Source organism: Dermacentor silvarum, chromosome 1 (assembly GCF_013339745.2).
Source record: "Dermacentor silvarum isolate Dsil-2018 chromosome 1, BIME_Dsil_1.4, whole genome shotgun sequence".
Lineage (NCBI taxonomy): Eukaryota > Metazoa > Arthropoda > Arachnida > Ixodida > Ixodidae > Dermacentor > Dermacentor silvarum.
Genome location: NC_051154.1, coordinates 247,157,084 through 247,175,987, shown reverse-complemented (window position 1 = coordinate 247,175,987; position 18,904 = coordinate 247,157,084). Strand labels below are relative to the sequence as shown.

Here is an 18,904-nt window from a genome sequence, read left to right as displayed (position 1 = left end):
AAGCTGAGCAAACGCGCACAGAGAAGAACGAGAAGTGATCATGTGCACGCAGAGCGATCGAGCCTTGAAGTTAGCATGAATGTGCGCCACTGCCTAAACCCAGAGCGCTGCATATGCTAAGCATTTAGAAAAGCCCTTCACCTTAGAGCTGCGCAGCCGATATGCCTTCGAGACCTGAAAAGTGTATAATCTTTATTCGACAACTTTGACAGGCACAAGGAAACAGAAAATGGTCTTGTTGTCCCCCTTCATGCTCCATTCCACGTTGGCGTCCACCTGCGAAGTAACATGCACAGATCTGCGGGTTAGTGTCTATAAACGGACCTAGAGATAAATACACAAGTGTATTTGTGCTCTTCCCTCGGACGGATGAGGAAGTTGCGGCCAGTAATAGAACGAGGAAATCTGGTCGCAGCAGAAGTGCACAATTGCAACACAGGCACAAGTACGGGTGAATGCAATCTGACTTATTACAGCTGGGATTTTGAAATGGCATGAGATGCGTTTTTTATCACCGCTGGCTGGACTGAAAGCTAGTAAATGTATACGTTTTGTGAAGCAGACGAAATTAGTAAAATTAGTTGACTCCGCAAATGGACTGATCACTCGAAAATATCGCCAACAATGTCATTTTCGCAATGCCGATTTCACGCCAACGCACTTCGTTAACGCAATATGTGTAGTTTTCTGGTTTTTAACTATGTGTGTATAAAAAAGCCAGAATGAATCACACGTTAGTCGATCAACCCTAATGTGGGATATTTAAAATTTGAGTGCGACCCGATAACGACCATTTTACAACGCAGTGACACCAACTTCATCGTCACGACCTGATGCCACAGCACCTCATAATGCCCCTCGCAACAAGCTTTTGTTGTAATTATATTGTGAAAAGGTTCATTGAAGCAGAATGGGCTGATAAGTAGGTGTAAACATTTTAATCGGCTTTTTGTCAGTCAAACTTTTTCTTTTCAGTCATCGGAATGTTTTTGCTTGCTTGATATAGCTTTGCGAACATAAGTGAACATAACGTTTGAATATACTTTGACTCTAAAGAAAATAAATCGTTACACAAGAGATCATTCACTTCATAGGGTACTTACTGTTCAAACAGCTTAAAAAACGTTGAGTACCGGCATTTTCAAAATGAATGTCGTATTAGCAACCTCACACAACTATTGATGGAAAATAATCTATGCGTTTACGGATACACAGTTATGTGAATTAGACCGTTTATTTTATCATTATTGCCGTATTAGACTTATTATTCGACGCATGCTTGTTTTTCTAATAGTGATTTAACAGGAAGCCCTACCTTCAAGATATTGGTCTGAAACATTTTAAAATATATAGGTAAAAAAAAACATACGTGGAAGAGCTTGGAGCCTGTTTCCTACGAGCAAATTTTTTTTATTATCCTGGGTATCCTAAGAGTCAATTGACTATTTTCCCGCAATTGTTGCTGCTATTATTATTATTATTATTATTATTATTATTATTATTATTACTATAATGAGGTAAGGATGTCTTCCATCAAATGGATTGCTTCTCCCCAGAAGTTGCTTACTGGGCACCAAAAAACAATTTCAGTTCTTTCAGACTACGTGAAATTGAGCCCTGTTAAATCGGGAGATCAAGCGATATTCGCGGTGCTCTCTTCTTGCAAGCACAGACCTCAATCGAAGCCGACATGGGCCGCTATTTTGTAGCGATGCCTTTCTGGTGCTAATGACTTTTCGCGCTTATCGCGCTTTGTCAGTGGTCAGAGCGACGGTCCACTCGCGTTATCAACGGGATCAGCCGGCCGTGAGGGGTGGATGATAAGAATAGTACAGAATAAGTCATAAGGCATCGCTACAATATACCGGCAATGCATTATGAAGAGTAAAAAGAGGGCAAACAAAGGCGTGACCCAGTTTCGTTACGCGAGGTCAGTGAAAAAAAAAAAAAAAACGTAGTCGTACCGAAGGAAAGCTGGAGAGGACATTCAGCGTGGACTTCAGCGTGTAAGGTTTGCCGACTTCCAATGGGCATGTGAGGCCGCTGTTCTTGCAGGCATTCTTGCGGAAGCCAGGGAATGGCAGCCACACCTTGTTGCTCAGCTCGCCTCGGAGCTTCATCTCCAGCTTTTGGAAACTCTCGGCTGCGCATGTCCAGAAAAGATATATGAGATCATTAGAGACTCATTTCAGCGCATGGGTCTCACTCGGCTAAAGCGCTGATCCCTGATGCTTTTGTTTAGAGGGTAATAAGAAAGCTGTCATGCGTACACATAAGTAAATGCAGCCCAACAAAACTGCTACAGACTATCTCGATAGTATTAGACTCAAGTCAGGTGATTTTTTTTTCTGTTCCAGTACTGAGCACACGCATGCTGCTGAACACGACTACTTATGATAAAGACTTTTCTAACTTTGTGTGCACTAAAAAGCCTTTTGCGAGAGGGGACTTGGTAACCACGGTCCAAGTAATTTTTGAATTGCAAAGGGGCGATTCTAAAGAGGCGCATGGCAAACATCCAATTTCATGAACACAGCAGGACTCAGGAGAAGTGAAGCGGCGTTTCCTGCACAGAAAAAAATTTGTTTATGCGACTACCAGGTCGACTCTTGTGAATTAATGTATCTATGTGTCGCGGGAGATTCACTGCTATGTTGAACTTTATTAATGGGGGAAATTTTCTATACCAATGATTGCTTCGCTTTATCACCGTCGAACCACTTCTCCGCAGAACAGTGGGCAGACCTTTTTGTTATAAGAATTGGGATATCACACAATAATTTACTTCGTTTAGGGCCTCTTTGGCGAGTCTATCGGCCTCCTCATTACTCTTTAAGCTAATTTGGCTAAGCATCCACTGAAATACAATATTATGTCCCTGAAATGATGCATCTTGCATGGTTTCTGCAATGCAGGGAACTATTTCTCCATTCTTGAAAGCTGCTCGCGGATTCATGACGATTTGAAGCACCGATTTGCTGTCGCTACAAATGACCCAGTGTCTTGCTTCTGTTCTTTTGCAGATCACCTTCACTGAGCACTTCAAAAACAGCACGCAGCTTGGATGTTGTTGAATAAGATCGATGTCACAGTTTTTGCAATCACTTTTCACAAAGCTATGTGGTGAAAAGGCAGAAGCTGAATATTCTTCAGTACAGGATCCATCTCTATTTGCCGGTATTTTTCCACTTTCTCTTGTATACGAATGCCAAAGCACCTGCTGTACAGCCAGAAAGTCACCATGTCAACTCTCTTGCGCATGCCGTTTATATCAGGGATGACAATCAGGTATGGAAGTGTCCAAAATGGCTTTGATGGTGACCATCGTTTGCAGGTCGGTACAATTTCTCGGAATGCCTATACACTATCCTAACGGCGTGTGCCAGTCCGTCCTACTAGCTCTCCCGATATAGGATAACCATCATACAGCGTAAAAATTTTAAACAGATGTCTGGAAGTTTCTCTTGCACGTAGTACTGCCAAAAAAGTAGTTGTGGAGCTTCCCCGTATACCAGGTGACTCTAAGTAGAACATGGTACCGCATAAGCATATCCGTAGTCTATATTTGCCACGAGCAAGTGGCGCCTTCTTTCACTGGATGCTGGAAAGCGATCAAGCACGGGCAACGAGTAACTCACCATGGCACGTATCTGCGTGCCTTGGTGAGCGTACACATCATACAAGAAAGGGAGAAATAAAAGAACTAAGCTCGACAGTAAACCCAAGTGAGTCAATATTGCTCAAGTTCCTGGTTCAAATGCAATGCTCCTAACTTCATTGCTTGACTTTGTGCCAGAACTCTTCCACATTGTAAGAGGTGCCGTCTCATTAATATTAATTGCTTACGAGGAAGGATCGCAGGTTGCTTTCGTAAGATCGAACAAGCGTGCCAGTTCACCACTTAAATTTTGATAAAAGCTACACGTTGCAGCTTTTGACCTTGGTAACATGCTTCTGAAGTGAGTATCGTGAAAATAAAACATCGCAAAACAAAAGAATGGCCAAGAGAAATAATCCAGAATCGTGCTTCACAGGAATTCCTAGCCTTCTTAAAAAAAACCAAAAAAACCATCAACCTCGAAATAATAGGCTGGTTAGTTCATGCTCAATATTATAACGTTAAAACGTATTTGTGTTTGTATTTGTAATTTATGAAGCACATAGAAAATTATAGGTAATCTGGGTTTGCAGGGGTATGTCTGCAATTACATCTTGAGCAATTTGTTTCATGAAAAGTGTTTGCCGAGACATGCGACAATACAGTGAGGGTTCTGAGCCAACAATACAATGCCAATACGCCTAGCGGACTGTTTATATGTTCACGTAGTAGCGTGCTTTATTGCAATAGTAATTCTATGAACATTCCAGGCATATTTTTGCCGTCACCGTGATGTTGCGCATTTAGTCCAAGTGCGCTAAGAATTAGCACTTCGCGCGCCGTACGCTGCGGGTGTTAGAGAAAGCTTACGAGCGTGAGCCGAGAAGGATGGCAGCTTGATGCTGGCCATCTTCCTGCGTGCCCAATTTTGAAGGTCACGTGATTAATCCCACGTGTTAGGGGAGGAGAGCGCTCGTCTCCTCGTTTAGTCCTGTCGTGGCTGCACGTGGCTCTACGCGCGGCTTAGTGCAAACGTGGCGCACGCGCCGTATTTCGCAGGTAATCTGTGGCGGCTAGAAAGTTTCGGGTGAGCCGAATTGGTTGGCCATTTCATGCGCATTGTATAGACCTTTTCACAAACCGACGTTTGAGTGGCGCCATTGCCCGACACGGGCGACGTCTAGAGTCAGAACATGTCATGCCGCCACTTTAGACTGTGAGCCTTGCGAGAGCAGGCCCGCCACACTTCGGTTGTGCGATCTTCGCCGCGCATTATTTCGATTGCTTTCTTCCGCTTCGCTTGTCTTGTGCCGCTTGACTTGTTACATATTTCACGTGCTCGCGTGAGCACTCAGTGTGGTGTGCCATGGCAACAGCAAGCCCAGCCAGTGGATGTGGTGTTTCGTCGTCGGTAGCCGCGGCAGCCGCGTCTGCTTCGTCGAGACCTGGCGTGCTAATGAGCGGTATATTTCATTGTTATTGATAGGCACATGTGACCGTATCGTCGATTGAATCTGATCACCATTACGTTTCGCGGTTGAGGGTTGCCTCATTTAGCGAAAGCAGGCGCGTACGTAGCTGTCGGGCAATGCTTGGAACCAGGCGCCGGCGGCCCGACGACGCGTGTCAGTGGTTGGTAGATATGCGGTGGTTACTCCATACGCTTCCGACGCAACTGAACAGCTCAATCATGCAAAATTTATTAGATCTGGTGCAGTGCAGGGTGCTTATAACCAAATGTCAAAGCATAAGCGTGGCGATCGAGCAGCGCATTACCTGCAGCGAACCTACGCGCGACAGTGATCACAGATGCCAACGCCACTGATACAGCCCACGTGCTAGATTTTTATTTTTAGTATTTAGTATTTATTTATTTATACATACTGTCAATCCCAATAGAGATTATAACAGGACTTGTTATAAAGATATATTTGTTTACCTATTTTTTTACGTTTGTTTACCCGGAATGGCTTTTCTTTCGAATGTCTGAACTTGAAACAAGCTTCGCTCACGGTGAACCTTAACGTAGATCGTGCGCGAAGTTTGTATTGAAGATATGGCGTACGGCAAGAATTGTTCGTGTGCGCTATCTCTGAAGCGAAATAAGCCGATAATATTGCAGCGTTAGGGCTATCTCTGCTCTTTCTCTTGTTTCCCTTACACCGTCTCACTGTGCTATGTTCATAATAAAGCAATGTTGAGGCTTAACAATTGTCGAATAAATGCATGTGCATATGACTGTAAACCACTACTGACCGTGAGTGAAAAGCGCTTAGTGGTCAGCGAAGCGGTCACTGCACGCACGTAAGTATTTCACTTGATCGACTGTGCGAATAATTTATTTTTTTCGTTACTGTTATTCTTGCAAGCATGATGATATTGTCGGTGTATCAATGCGAATATCGTTTTTCACGTTCTTACTTGCGCGGCCTCATTTAGCGCGTTTCTACGCCACGCACCGTTAGCGCATTACGGTTCCCGAACTGTAGCACTGGAGCTAGGCCGCGCTGCTGAGGTTGACACGTTAGTTTTTGCATTCTCTTGCTGCCCAAGCGCATAGACAACGCTCAAAGATGGGTGAGCTCGATGCAGCACCACACTGTTGAAGTTATTAAGTTTATGGGCAGGGCCGCGCAGGGTGCATGTGAACGCAGAGATCATGTTTTGGTGGACACAGGGTCTGCATACATCTTCCATAGGACATGATTTTTACAGATCGTTGCGAAGTGTATTTATCGACTAGTTCTCTCGCAGAGTGCTTCAATTTGTCTTATACCGGTGTCAAACGGCCAGTTTTCATAACGATCGAGACCAATTTGGATCGGAATGTTCGATCGCCATTGGCTCCCCTCCGCAGATTGAGCAAAGAAGCCAATCGCGACCAAGAAATTTGACCCAGGTCGGCCTCGATCACGATCAAAAGTGCGCCGTGTGACCCCCGTATTAGGCACTACAATGAAGTCATGTTTGAAAGAATAACAAACGTAGCCTCTTCCACTACATACGAGAAAATATTGCATCGAAGAGCTGACAATTCTCGCAGCCTATTGGAAGTTGTGCCGAAAAAGGCTTACCAAAATGCGTTATTTTACTGCTGTGTGCATTGGTTCACATTAGACTGAAATTCCAAGTCCTCAGGTGATGTAGGAAACCGGCGAAGCGTGAACATATCACATCGGCAGTGGTCTCGCGGAGTGCTGTGTTGTGGACACACTTAGTCCCCAAAATCGTTATTTTCCGCTGTTTGTTCGTGCACCCATAAACTTCACAGTACTGGCCTGTAGCCTTTTGATGAGTATATATATGCCATTATTTTCGAGCGTAAGTTATTCGTGACAAAAATAAACGGAAACATCGAAGGAAAGCTACCACTCCGCAATGCAAGTGCAAGGCAAGCTCACAGTCCAGATCGAACAGGCAACACTGGCACATACTCTCCACGCCAAGCCGTCGGAAGCGCCCTCGTGAAAACGTCTATTCCCGCGCAGCTGCTGCTGTTAGAGGTCGTGTAATCTAATTTGCGGAGATGCGGTGAAACGAGCGACAGCACGAAGCGCTCGCTCCTCGATGCTGGCACTCTTCATCACGCCAGCGTTTTTAGCGAGTGCTTGCGGTCATTGCCGGTCATCTAGCGAGATATGTTCATTTATATCTGTGTTTGGCATCATGCTTGTTAATTTAGTTAGTATGCGAATGTTTCCTGCTATTTATACGGCCAATGAAACTAAGAATCTTAGTTCATGTAATTGCATAATACTACTTTGCTATATCGCTATTAATTCGTCGCCTCTTGGGCAACACTGCGACTTTTTTGTTGTGACGCCATGTCGTGTTTTAATGTGAACATACGAAAACCGAACATATGCGAACATACGAAAGTGAACATGGTAGCTCAGTGCGCGACATCACCAGAATTTTTCTTCCAGTATTTCTTGTTACGCTATTTTACTTTTAGCACTCAATGCAGTTCGTTTTTCTAGTCGAAAATAATAGACAAGCAAAGTATCCCACGCCTTCGAGCTACGGCCAGTGAATCCCTGACATATCTAAAAAAAAGAATTACAAGAGATCTTGGAAAGCATAAATCATCTGCCGCTATCGCTTTTTTTTTACGCTGGTTCGCTACTCACTAATGCACAATGTATTCGTGCAGATAGCGGGGAGTGGAGTGAGGACGAGGAGGCCTATACTGCACTTGCTTTAGTAAAGAAAGCAAGATGCCGTCACGATCTGGTGAGGTGAAGAGATTACACGCACAGATAGAAACCACCTACTGTAGCAATTACGTCTGTATCGCTTCACAAGAAATGAAACTGGAGCTTTCAGTCAAGGGGTATACAAACCGGCGACAAAGTCAACTTCAAGCTTGAGTGGCTTGCCCTTCTTGAAATGGCACGGCAGTTGTGGGCAGGGCTCAATCCGGATCTGCGAGAACTCGCCTCCTGCAGGTGGACAAAAGAACGTGCTCAAGTTCTAGACAAACCCACACACGTTAGAGGACTTCGAACGCCTGAGCCTCAACCCTGTGCGTCACTGCCGTATGGAGCAAGTTCTTGGTCAGTTTATCGGTGCCGGTATTAGGAAGAACTCTGAGCCGGAAACAAAAAGCCGCGAATAGTCATGGCAACCTGTATGAAATGTATTATAACCTGATACTTCAAAGAAAGCCATGGATATGCTTGAAATTACGGTATTTTGAGTACGGTTGCTTCTTTTAAGTGCTGGAGTTTGGGCTACTGTGCTTCTTTTATCTGTATTGCTATCTACTTTTTTTCTATTTTTCCGACTCGTTGCGGCTCACGGCAAAATAGCACTCTATGAGTGCTAAACTGCCTGTTATTAAGAATTGCGCTTACTACCACAGATATAGACTCAGCATTTGTATTATGAAGTCCTAGCCAACTTATTTCTACCTCCAGTTATTCTCCCCCCCCCCCCAGTCGAGATTTGATATAACTTCATTAAAAGATTTCTGATTAGTGATGCCCACGTTCTGTAAACATGAATAAGTTTGTTTCCAAATGCACGTTATCAATAGGCCAATTTCCCTATTTCTCATCAAGTAGTCGCATGCGCAGTTTGCACCATACTGCCTCCTCTGACTGCTGTGCAATTTGATCCGCATTACAGAATCATGATAACTGCATTATCGTGCTTTGTTTTAATATATGTCTGCGTTTTTAATTTGCCTTTCATTGTATTACTCTTTTTTAAAAGTACGAGTTTAAAGCAAAAGCTAAACCTTTAGGTGGCACCGGCTGTTCCTCATCGCATGGCGTAAAAAAAAAAAACGCAAAAAAAACATCGCAAAACCCTGAATACAACCAAAGAGCATGAGCACATGCGACATGCGATGTGCTGCACGTGAGCCATCCTCTATGTTTTACCTTTCCTGGGATCTTACCTTACTCTGCAGCAGCAGATAAATGCACATATTAGCCTCACGCAAACCAAGTCAGTTCACCTGTCTTATTGGCAATAAGATTTTTTTGTCAAATAAAATTATCTCACTATTACCACAAACAGGGATAAGGGGGGGGGGGGGCAGGTGCTTGATTATTACTTCCTCCCCACCCCCTATGTGGGATGTACCTATGGCTTCAAAAAAGAGGGCAACAAGAGTGATTGCCCTATAGGTCATTGGCACTAGGCGTCCAAGAAACCGCAGCTTTCCTTACTCGTGGAACTATCCTTACTTTCTACTCAGGTGATACGTCGAGAGGACAAACCACATGACCAGTAAGCGCGAAATAGTCAAAATGCAACCTTTTTGCGGGCAAAACACCAAAGAGACGTGTGTTAGGCTTTCTTTCACGCAATAACACATTGTCGCAGGTTTGCACCGGCGCCTATTGGGAGCTTCCACTTCAGTCACTGGACGAGAGTGTGGTCCCGCTAAATGATCACAGGACAAAGATTTTGTAAAAACACGCACTGGCAAGTTGTTATAGCAACCGTATTAACTAAGGCTGCCGGCAAATGGAGTTCAGTTCGTATGCGAAGAGAAAAGCTTTTTGACATTTCACATTTTTCGAAACATCGGAGCACGAATGTTCGACAGGTCCCACTCACCACGAGGCAGCTTGTATAAATACTGCAGATATACTGTACGTACATTCGCTATGTAGGTAGGTCGCCGCACTTGGAACAAAGCGCGATACCGGCATTTTCGTGACGTGGCTGTGCGAAATCGCGGCTCTTGGACTTCACACTTGTTTGTGGAGTTGTCAGTCTGTCATTCTTGTGAGTCTTGAGTTTCAGTTCCTAACATCGCGGTGCTCCAGTCTTGCATTCCACCCATCTCTCTGACAAAACTGGCGCTCAACTACACACCATATTTTTTTTATTAGTCGCAAAATCACACGAGAACCGTACCCTTGCGCCTTGTCTCGGAAAATTTTGAAAGGAGCTTTTAGAAGTTGCTTTGCATAAACGATCTAACTGCTGTCCATTACGATTTATAACGCGGCACATTCTCATTCTTATGTCGGCCCCGTGACGAGCACTGTGTGAACAAACCGTAAAATGGCATGAATTAGAAACGATAAATCGATATAGACTTCCAGACATTGTAGAGCGAAAGTTCTTTTGACGACATTATCTCGGTAGAACCAATATTGCTCATTACAGGACAAACTCAAGTCCAAACATCCCTTTCTGAATTTCGCGCCCGAATCGCATCTAGGGAAGTTCCAATGGGGCGTCACGAATACCACTATTTGTGTAGCAGTTTACAGTCCATTCTGTACAGCAGAAGCTCAGAAAAGCTGCTGGCATGAACATTTTGTTAAATTTCAAACGCAACGTCGATTTATGCTATCAATAATCAATTCGCAACCATTAGCGAGGCCTTGTGAAATTGATTGGGTATAACGTCCCAAAGAAAAGGTGGTTGCGAGATATACGCCATAGCGGAAGTCCCCGAATTTATTTTGGCCACCTAAGGCTGTTTAACGAGCGCAAAAGCTCAGTGCATGAGCGTATGGTGGTGGTGGTGTGCTGTAGCTACATGCGGGATTAGCCTGGCGATCGAGGCCGGCTATTGCTCCGCGCCTGAGCGTCTCTCATTGTCATTGTCACCATCTGTCGAGCAGTTCAGTCTCTCAGAAATGTGGGAAGAAGGCGTGAAGCTTCCTTGCGGGTTATGGCAAATCCTTCGGGAAACGAAAGGTGTTGAAGACACCGCAAAGGGGAGGCATTTCTTTTCTAAGTTCTCAGGTAGAGCGTCGATTTCACCCCGGTAGCTCGGGAACGACCACATAGAGTGTTCGATGTCTGCTGTCTCATTTCACAAAGTACAGAGCGTAGGATCTCTACGTCCCGTCTCGAATAGCCATGCAGGGGTATATGCAGAACCTGTGCTTACTCGATGCAGTAGCGAAGCTTCATCTCGACGAAGCCACCTGGTTACGCAGAGTACATGTGGCGGAACCCAAAGCGATACAACGTGAGCATGGATGTCCGATTTCGTGACTTGATTGCTTTTCGGTACTTTGACTTTAGGTGGATGTAATAGCGTCACCTTCGTCATTTCCAGCAATGCCAATGTGAGAGGGGACCCACTGAAACTTGAAGTCTTTCATGAATGACGGTGAATTGTATGGGAACTTGCTTGTTAGATTAATTTCTTCTACAATCTCACCCATTTTAAGCCGCATATTTAATCTTATTGTAAGTTCCGGTGCTTTCGCTACCAACTCAAGGTTGCGAAGGTCATACGTGTCTGGAAGAAAGGTGTCAAATGTTTATGTGAAAATTACCTCTCGATTTCTGTTCCTTCCCTTCCTTCACAAAGTTCTAGAGGAATTTACCGAAACAACACTACACAAGTGCTACACGAAGTGTAACATATTAACTTCTCAGTTTGGTTTCCACTCAGGATTGTCGACTGACACTGCCATCGCATGTTTCCCGGATAACATTAAATCTTACATTGATCATGGCGACATTTCAGCTTCTGTATTTATAGATTTTTCTAGGGCTTTGATTCTATTGATCATGACATTCTTTTTTGAAGCTTGAGTGTTAAGGTATTGTTGGGCCAGCGCTATCTCTGCTAAAAAGCTTCTAACGGAAGGCCACTTGCTGTTGTTGATGATTATTTTCTAATCCCTCATAAATTATTAAAGGTGTTCCCCAAGGATCTATTTTAGGAACCCTTTTGTTCTTAACATACAATAATGACTTGCCTTATTGCCTTTCTTGCTCTAAGTATATTTTATATGCAGACAACACCACCATCTTTGCTCACAGCCCTCACCTTAATGATTTAATTTCCATTTTACAAGCAGATTTAAATTTCCTTGTGCAGTGGTGTGCATCAAACCAGCTCTCCATTAACCCTTCTAAATCATCTTTTATGCTTTTTCATTCACCAACCAGGAAAAATATGTCGCCTTGTCAATTCATCAACAACCAGGCTCTTACTTCATCTAATAATGTTACTTTTCTCGGAGTCGTTGACACTCATCTTCGGTTTCATGAACACATTGCGTCAGTCTGCATTACAATATCTTTGGCATACGTGCCCTCCTTAAAACCTGATTCTACTTCCGCCTCCATGTCCTCACAACACTATATTACGCCTTTAAACACAACTATTGCATCTTATCATGGGGTCATACACGCTCCGTTCACCTCTACCCATTGATTAAACTCCAGAAACTCCAGAGTTCGTATTATTAAATTGGCTCCACGGTTTTCACCTTCCTTTCCCAATTTTGTTGATCTTAACATTTTGCCTTTGTCTAGCCTTTATTTTTATAATATATGCATTATATTTTTTAAATTTAAAACCATGTCCTCACTTTCGTTATTTTCCCACATCATGTGCTCTCTAAACCAAATTCTACTCACTTCGCTACCCATCGTAACTTGCTCTTGCCTAGTATCTGTACTAATTATGGTAGATCCACTTTTCTTTTTTCTTCAGTAACATTTTGGAATAGTTTACCCACTAATATGGAATATGTAGCTTGCTTGCAAATGTTTAAGAAAATGCCTTAAACAATTTCTGTTTTCAAACTCTAAGTAATCCCATCTACCAGTGAACGTTATTCATACACTTATTATTTTCTTTTGTAATATATTTGCTCTCTCGTTTCCTTTGGTTTTTTACTTTGTAGTTTTACTCGTTTTACTTGCACAGGAGGTCCCGCCAACGGTGATTAAAACCATGGGACCTCTTTGTGTATATGCACAACTATATATCTATAGTTTCTAATGTATGTAATAAACTTGAATTGCATTGAATTGAATGGTAAACCGGGACAGAATTATTGCAATGCCTCCTTCGAGTCAGTGAGGGATAAGACAACATGTGCAGGCATTTTCTTTGGCTTTCTTAAGACAGCAGCTATTGCCACATCCTCGACAGCCGTTGGAGACCACTCGGTCCAGCCGGCCAGAGAGAGTAGCTCTCAAAGAGGGTATACAAAACGCAGCTGCGCAGCGGTCGGCATCGGCTTTGACGGAACCATCTGTGCCCACTTGGAGGTGATTTCGGTAATTAGTGGTCAGGTGTTCCAGAACGAGGGACTTTGCTTCTGCAGATGAAACAGTATTTTTCGAATGCAGTGTCGGTGTTCTTAAGCTGCAGCTAATATCTTTGATCGCCCAGGGCGGGTCTAGCTTTTGCCTCTGTCTTGAGCAGTGCTACCCTAAGGTGCTCGGTGTGTTCAGCGATGCATGAAAATGTGAATGTGCCCTGCCACCTATACGTTGGAGAAGGGCTTTGCCGGGTAATGACTCATTTAGTCGTAACAACTGAGTCAAGAGAGTTTGAGAAGCAGGAATTTGGAGTGGGCATGACTCAGTATGGTACAACACCTCTTTGTTCGAAGCTGGCTGAGGAACTCCTAAACATAGTCGAAGGCCTTTCCGGTGAATTGCTTCTAGGAGCTCGTACTGGCTGAACGATGGCGACATTATAGGAAGTTGGAATAGTATCCTTCTGGTAATCAAAGCTGAATGTAAGCGTACAATGGACGTCGGGGGCGACTCTAGCTCATGCCAGCGATCCGCTGAAGCGCATGGATCATCTGTAATGATGATGTCGTAACGTTGTCAACAGCGCGACGCAATTGTAGCCTGTGGTCCCGAGTAATGTCCAGAAATCGAACACTGGTGACTTTTCTAATGGAGTAGCCACCTAAACTCAGCTTCAAATATGTAGCTTTTCGTTTGATCCCGGGAAATAAAAGAAATGACGATTTCTCCGTTAATAGCCGTAGGTCAAGTGTTGACAAATGGGCTGGTAACTCATATGCAGATTTGAACCGCACACATGGACATCTTCACTGAAATTCGAAGGCCTATTACGCTTGGGAAACTATCCATGGCAATGTTAAAAACTAAGAGAGATATAACACTTCCCTGTGGCATGCCGCAAAAAATACGTACTTCGTCACCTAAAAATGTTCACAAGACGAACGTGTACGCGGCGATCATTCAGAAATGTGTGAATAAAACGCAAAAGATGTCCATTGACGCCTAGCACTTGTAGCCGGCTGATAACGGCTATTTGAGACACACCATTGTATGCCTTCAAAACATCCATAAAACCGGCAAGTGTTGGGAAACCTTCCGTACTACAGTGTCCTACATGGCTAAGCAGGTCCGACACGTTATCTTGAGCGCTTAGAAGCTGCCGAAACGCAGTCATACACAATGGGAGTTTCAGGGCCTGTTCGACCAGGTGAGTCTTGGACATGCCATCTTTATTAGCTTCGCTACACAGGAGGTCAGCGACACCGTTCTGCATGAGTCCGGAGCAGCTGGATATTTTCTTGGTTTGAGCCACTGGCATGACCCATGAAATTTTCTATAAGTGTGGGATGTCGCCTGTGACCAACACTTGATTAAAAATTAAAGCAGCTGACGTCGTCGCTGCATCGGTATAGGTGCCGCGTCGATGTGAGCATCTGGTTAGTGATTAGGTCTCGTCCCATCGCATAGCGACGTCGGAGGTTGCTCAAAGCTAGCTCCAGCTCTCTCATGGTCAAAAGAGTATCCATCGAAGACCATAGTATCAGCGGAAATGGGTTGTTTGTGTCAGCTGACCTGCACGAGCGCCCAGTTAATCATTTATGGTAGTGAACACGACAGTGCGTGCCACTCGATGCGGGCACACCCCTATGGCGAGCTGCTAGCGCACTCTAGTAATTTGTGGGTTTAGCAGACGCACTCGGGCGTCGTGTGCTACCGTCACTACTGCACGGAGTCTAAAAATGACGGAACGTGCGCTCTCGTGCGCAGGCGCATTGAATTACGGTCTAACCGTAGACTGTAGGAGACGACACACGAGCGCAATCGATGAGTATCCGTTTAGCCTACAAGCTACAAAAATGCGCTATAGCCGCTCGTCATAGTGCATGGTCTGCCTGTACCGAGCGGCAGGTACACCCGTGTTCATTGTTTTTGTGACAGTGAATGTACATGGAATCCGCCCACATCAGAAAGGAATTGTAGCGGTTAGGGATAGAACCTACGAACTTACATTAGAGCCACTTAGCTACGGCAGTGGGTTATCAAAATCAGGCTTCACAGGGAAGCTTGTACAGAAATTTAGAAACGGCATTACCACTGGCGTGTTTAGTTTTCATGTTTTTTTCTGTCATAACGAGCCTCCGCTCCAGGTAAAACACAAAATTGTATTTCCAAAAGTGTAATCCACCGATATAGCTTACTGTTAGTTTTATCGTTTGGCTGCCTTTCTATAGAACGGCCGCTGTAAGAAAACTCGCATCACGGACTCGTAACGCCACTCTATAGCTGACAAACTCCCCCCGCCTCTCGAATCGTCGTCTACGAATTATCGGCCCTCCCATGAAGTTCCGACTACCAGAAGGTGTCTCCCACTACAATGCAACATAATTGTGTCGCTTGTGGCTGGCATTCACAAGGACCCATTCATTCTGATTGTGATTTTGCATCTTCCCTCGCTATGACGACAAGCACCTTCTACTCCGTACCACGTTAGATCACACCTACTGGATTCAAGGTAATTCACAGTGACAAAAGTACTCGCACTGTTGCCAGCCCGAAAAGCGATACGCAGTTCCTGAAGTCGACAGACCTCAAGGAGCGATCATAATTTCAATGTGCCTCTCCGGATGAAGTGACACCCTTAGTGTTTTCTTTTTATTGTGATAGCAATTATATGGCCACTCCAAGCGCATTTCTGCTGTCGGCATCGCCGTCGCCGTGAGGTTCCGTATAAAGTCCGACGGCGATAAAATCGTCGAGGCACGCCGTGCGCTGTGTGTGCGAGTGAAAGCGTAAGAGGGTGAGCCGGCAATCGCGGCTCAATGTAGCGCACGTGAGGGAGGAAGGCAGGCCGGAAGCGTGCGTTCTCTCGCGCGCGAGGCACTGGGTCGACGCGACGGAGAGGAGGGGTGCGTTCCGCTCCGTCAGCTGTTGCTCAGAAAGCGACCGCGCGGGCGCCGTATCTTGAAAACGATCTGCGATGTGGGTTGAAGTGCGCGCCCGCGCGGGCCTCATCTTCAAAGCGATCTGCGATGGGGACAAAATGCATGCGCAAAGTGCCGGTAGCTTCGTATGGGCTATGCTTTGACGTTTAGTTCGCGCTGAAGCGAGACGAGAGACAGCGCGAAGATCAATTTGCCCACTGCTGCTGGCGCGCTTTCTCATTCCGGCGTTTTCACAGCGAGTTTCCGCGGTCATCGAGCGAGATGTGTTCATGTTTACCTGTGCGCGCGTGACACCGTGCTTGTCTATTTAGTTAGTAAGCGAACGTAGCAATTTGGTCGTGCGTCGGCTTAACGTCCAAGAATATCCTTCCATTTTCTCTATCTCAAGTGATCCTTTAAAACACTCACGTTTAAACTGTTATAGGCAAGTTTGTTAGAAATGGCGGCTCTGATGTGGCAATAGTCTTTGTTGCAGCCAACAGCCACTTTAGCCAATCATGCCCCCACTGTGTACAAGTGAAAATTATGCCACTGCGGTGCTACTGCCTTGGGTGGCTATATACGATGGTACCCTGCGGCTTCATCATTTGCTAGGTAGATACCACAACCGGAGCTACAACCGATGCCACAGCCGGAGCCACAGCCGGCGCCACAGCCCGAATAAGACCGGCAAGTGGTTGTGATGCTTCGGTCTCTCACAGATACCCTTCTTATATTCTTAAGCAAGTTGCATACTCTGTCAGCGCGAAGTGCAGTACAAGTGCTGGATGCTCTTAATCCAGTGTTTGCAAGTCTCGAGTAAGCCCCATGGCTCACCCGCCGCCTCCTATTCGCGCAACGACCACTGGCCTTTGGTTCATCCCAGATGTCTTGATCACACGTTACCAGCTATCGGAGTTTGGTGTCAGGGCGCTTCGCTGCACACACAATACTCACTCTCTTCCTCTTTCTATTCCCCCACTCCCTTACCTCCAGTGTAGGGTAGCAAACCGGACGCTAATCTGGTTGATCTCCCTGCCTTTCCTCTCTTTGCTATCTCTTTCATGACACGGTTGAAAGCAATGTTAAGCACTACAATTCATAGCTTTTAAAACTTCGTTTGACGTATGGTTGGTCTGATGAAAACAGCGCAGTTACCATAATGTCATATATATATATATATAAAGGGTTAGGAGCTTGAACACCACCACCACTGACCTTGGCTTGCGAAAGCTTACATAATTTTATACCATCCACGCCACTGCGATGCAGTTGTAACACAAAATGGAATGAGTAATTACTCATTGTCATATAATTTCATTAGTGGTGCTAAGGGTATGCGGATTAGCTGTTACCGACATCATGCATATGATAATGGTGGCGCTGTAATTTAAGAACAGCAAACCCGGAGTTTATCTGCGTATTGGTGACACGCTTGGGAAATCATGTGAATTATTGTAACGTTAAGCCAAAGATTTTTGAGACCAAATAGGTAAGGCTTCAACCAGTTTTTGCGGTCAACCAGAATCGGTCACACGGCGGGAGTGTTCATCACTTTCACGGCGAGTATTCCGCAATAGCTGACCGATTTCTGCATGGGGCCATTGTATAACTGTGTAAACGTTTCGTGGATGGCGTAATGATGCGTTAACGTTAGAATATCTTAAATGCTACACATAGCTGTAATCAGCATTATTAACTACAAGAATATCGGTACTGAGACAACGTTTCACAGAAGTCAGCGCTAGGGAATGTGATAGAACTGCTCCACATAAAATGTTCGTGCGCACAGTGCGCGCAACGTTCTTGGCTACAAGCAATACTTCGGCCATCCGAGCAAGTATATACACTTTCCGCTCGTGGATTTCACCGACGTTGGCCAGCGTTAGAATATTTTGCCGCAGCCCGTAGTGGACAAAAAACAAGCCGTTCAATATATGTATGCTTAGACCACCGGCGACTGCGGTAAAAGCACAAGCAGTAATTATGCAGACTCTGCAAAGCATTGATCCCAACGAAACCGGTCCACATCAGTGTTGAAAATTGTCACGCTCATCAATTCAGCAACTTGTTGCTCGCCTAAGTTGGCCGGAAGCACTTGCAAACAAGTGATTCAGCTCGAGGTGCGGAGACACACAATGAAACGCGACATCAAATTGTCGCCTTTCCTTGCATCTACGCGCCCTCTTGCCGTTTGTGGCCTTCGCTCTCGGCGAAGAACCGCCCGGCTGCGTTGTGGCACTCGAAGTTTTCTCGTCGCGAACACAGTTTCGCCAAGAGGGGGCTGAAAGTTTCCGTGAACGGACGCCCCACAACCGCGGGAAACCGCGGTTTCCTACTTCGCACAGTGGCATATATGTAGTACATTAAGAGTGCCTATGTATTTATATACGCACCGCATTTCTGGTGTTCAACGACGTCGAACACCGCCAACGCGAGGCCAGCTGAGACGGCGAGCAGCAGGGCGGCGAAAATCCAGCGTCCGTCAGCCATCGCGACTCACTCGCTTCTGAGCTAGCGTCGTCCTTCGGTGACGGCCACGGCAAGCAGTCGTCTAATACGCGAGGAGTCACCGCCGTTGCCGCAACGGCAGTCGATTATCGGCCTTTGAGCGGCGGGCATGCAAGGAATACGCGAAAAGAAATAAAAGAAGCAGTGCACGCACAAAAAAAATACAGAAACAACAACCAAAGAAAAAAAAAAGGGGGGGGGGGGGGGGAACTGCTACTAGTGTTCGCTCAGGTGACGGTCCACTGCGCGTGCGCCGAACGCTAGCGCGGTGGAACCAGTTTCCCATACGATGCCTATCGCTTGCCCCGAAGCTTTGCTGCTTCTCTAAGCGTCTCGCGTGTCGGAGCTGAATCAGACGCCCTTTCTCCCCTTCTTTCACGTTTTC

At 45.3% G+C, this 18,904-nt stretch overlaps 1 protein-coding gene across 1 annotated transcript; it reads right to left on the bottom strand.

Moving 5' to 3' along the window:
* Positions 1–175: 175 nt before the first annotated feature.
* On the bottom strand, positions 176–18,697 carry LOC119452183 (NPC intracellular cholesterol transporter 2 homolog a-like). The gene is made up of 4 exons (XM_037714515.2): positions 18,405–18,697; positions 7,942–8,040; positions 1,965–2,143; positions 176–276 (listed from the first exon to the last, which is right to left on the bottom strand). Exons 1-4 carry the CDS (start codon positions 18,499–18,501, stop codon positions 193–195), a joined length of 459 nt encoding a protein of 152 aa, XP_037570443.1. The 5' UTR covers positions 18,502–18,697; the 3' UTR covers positions 176–192.
* Positions 18,698–18,904: the final 207 nt, after the last annotated feature.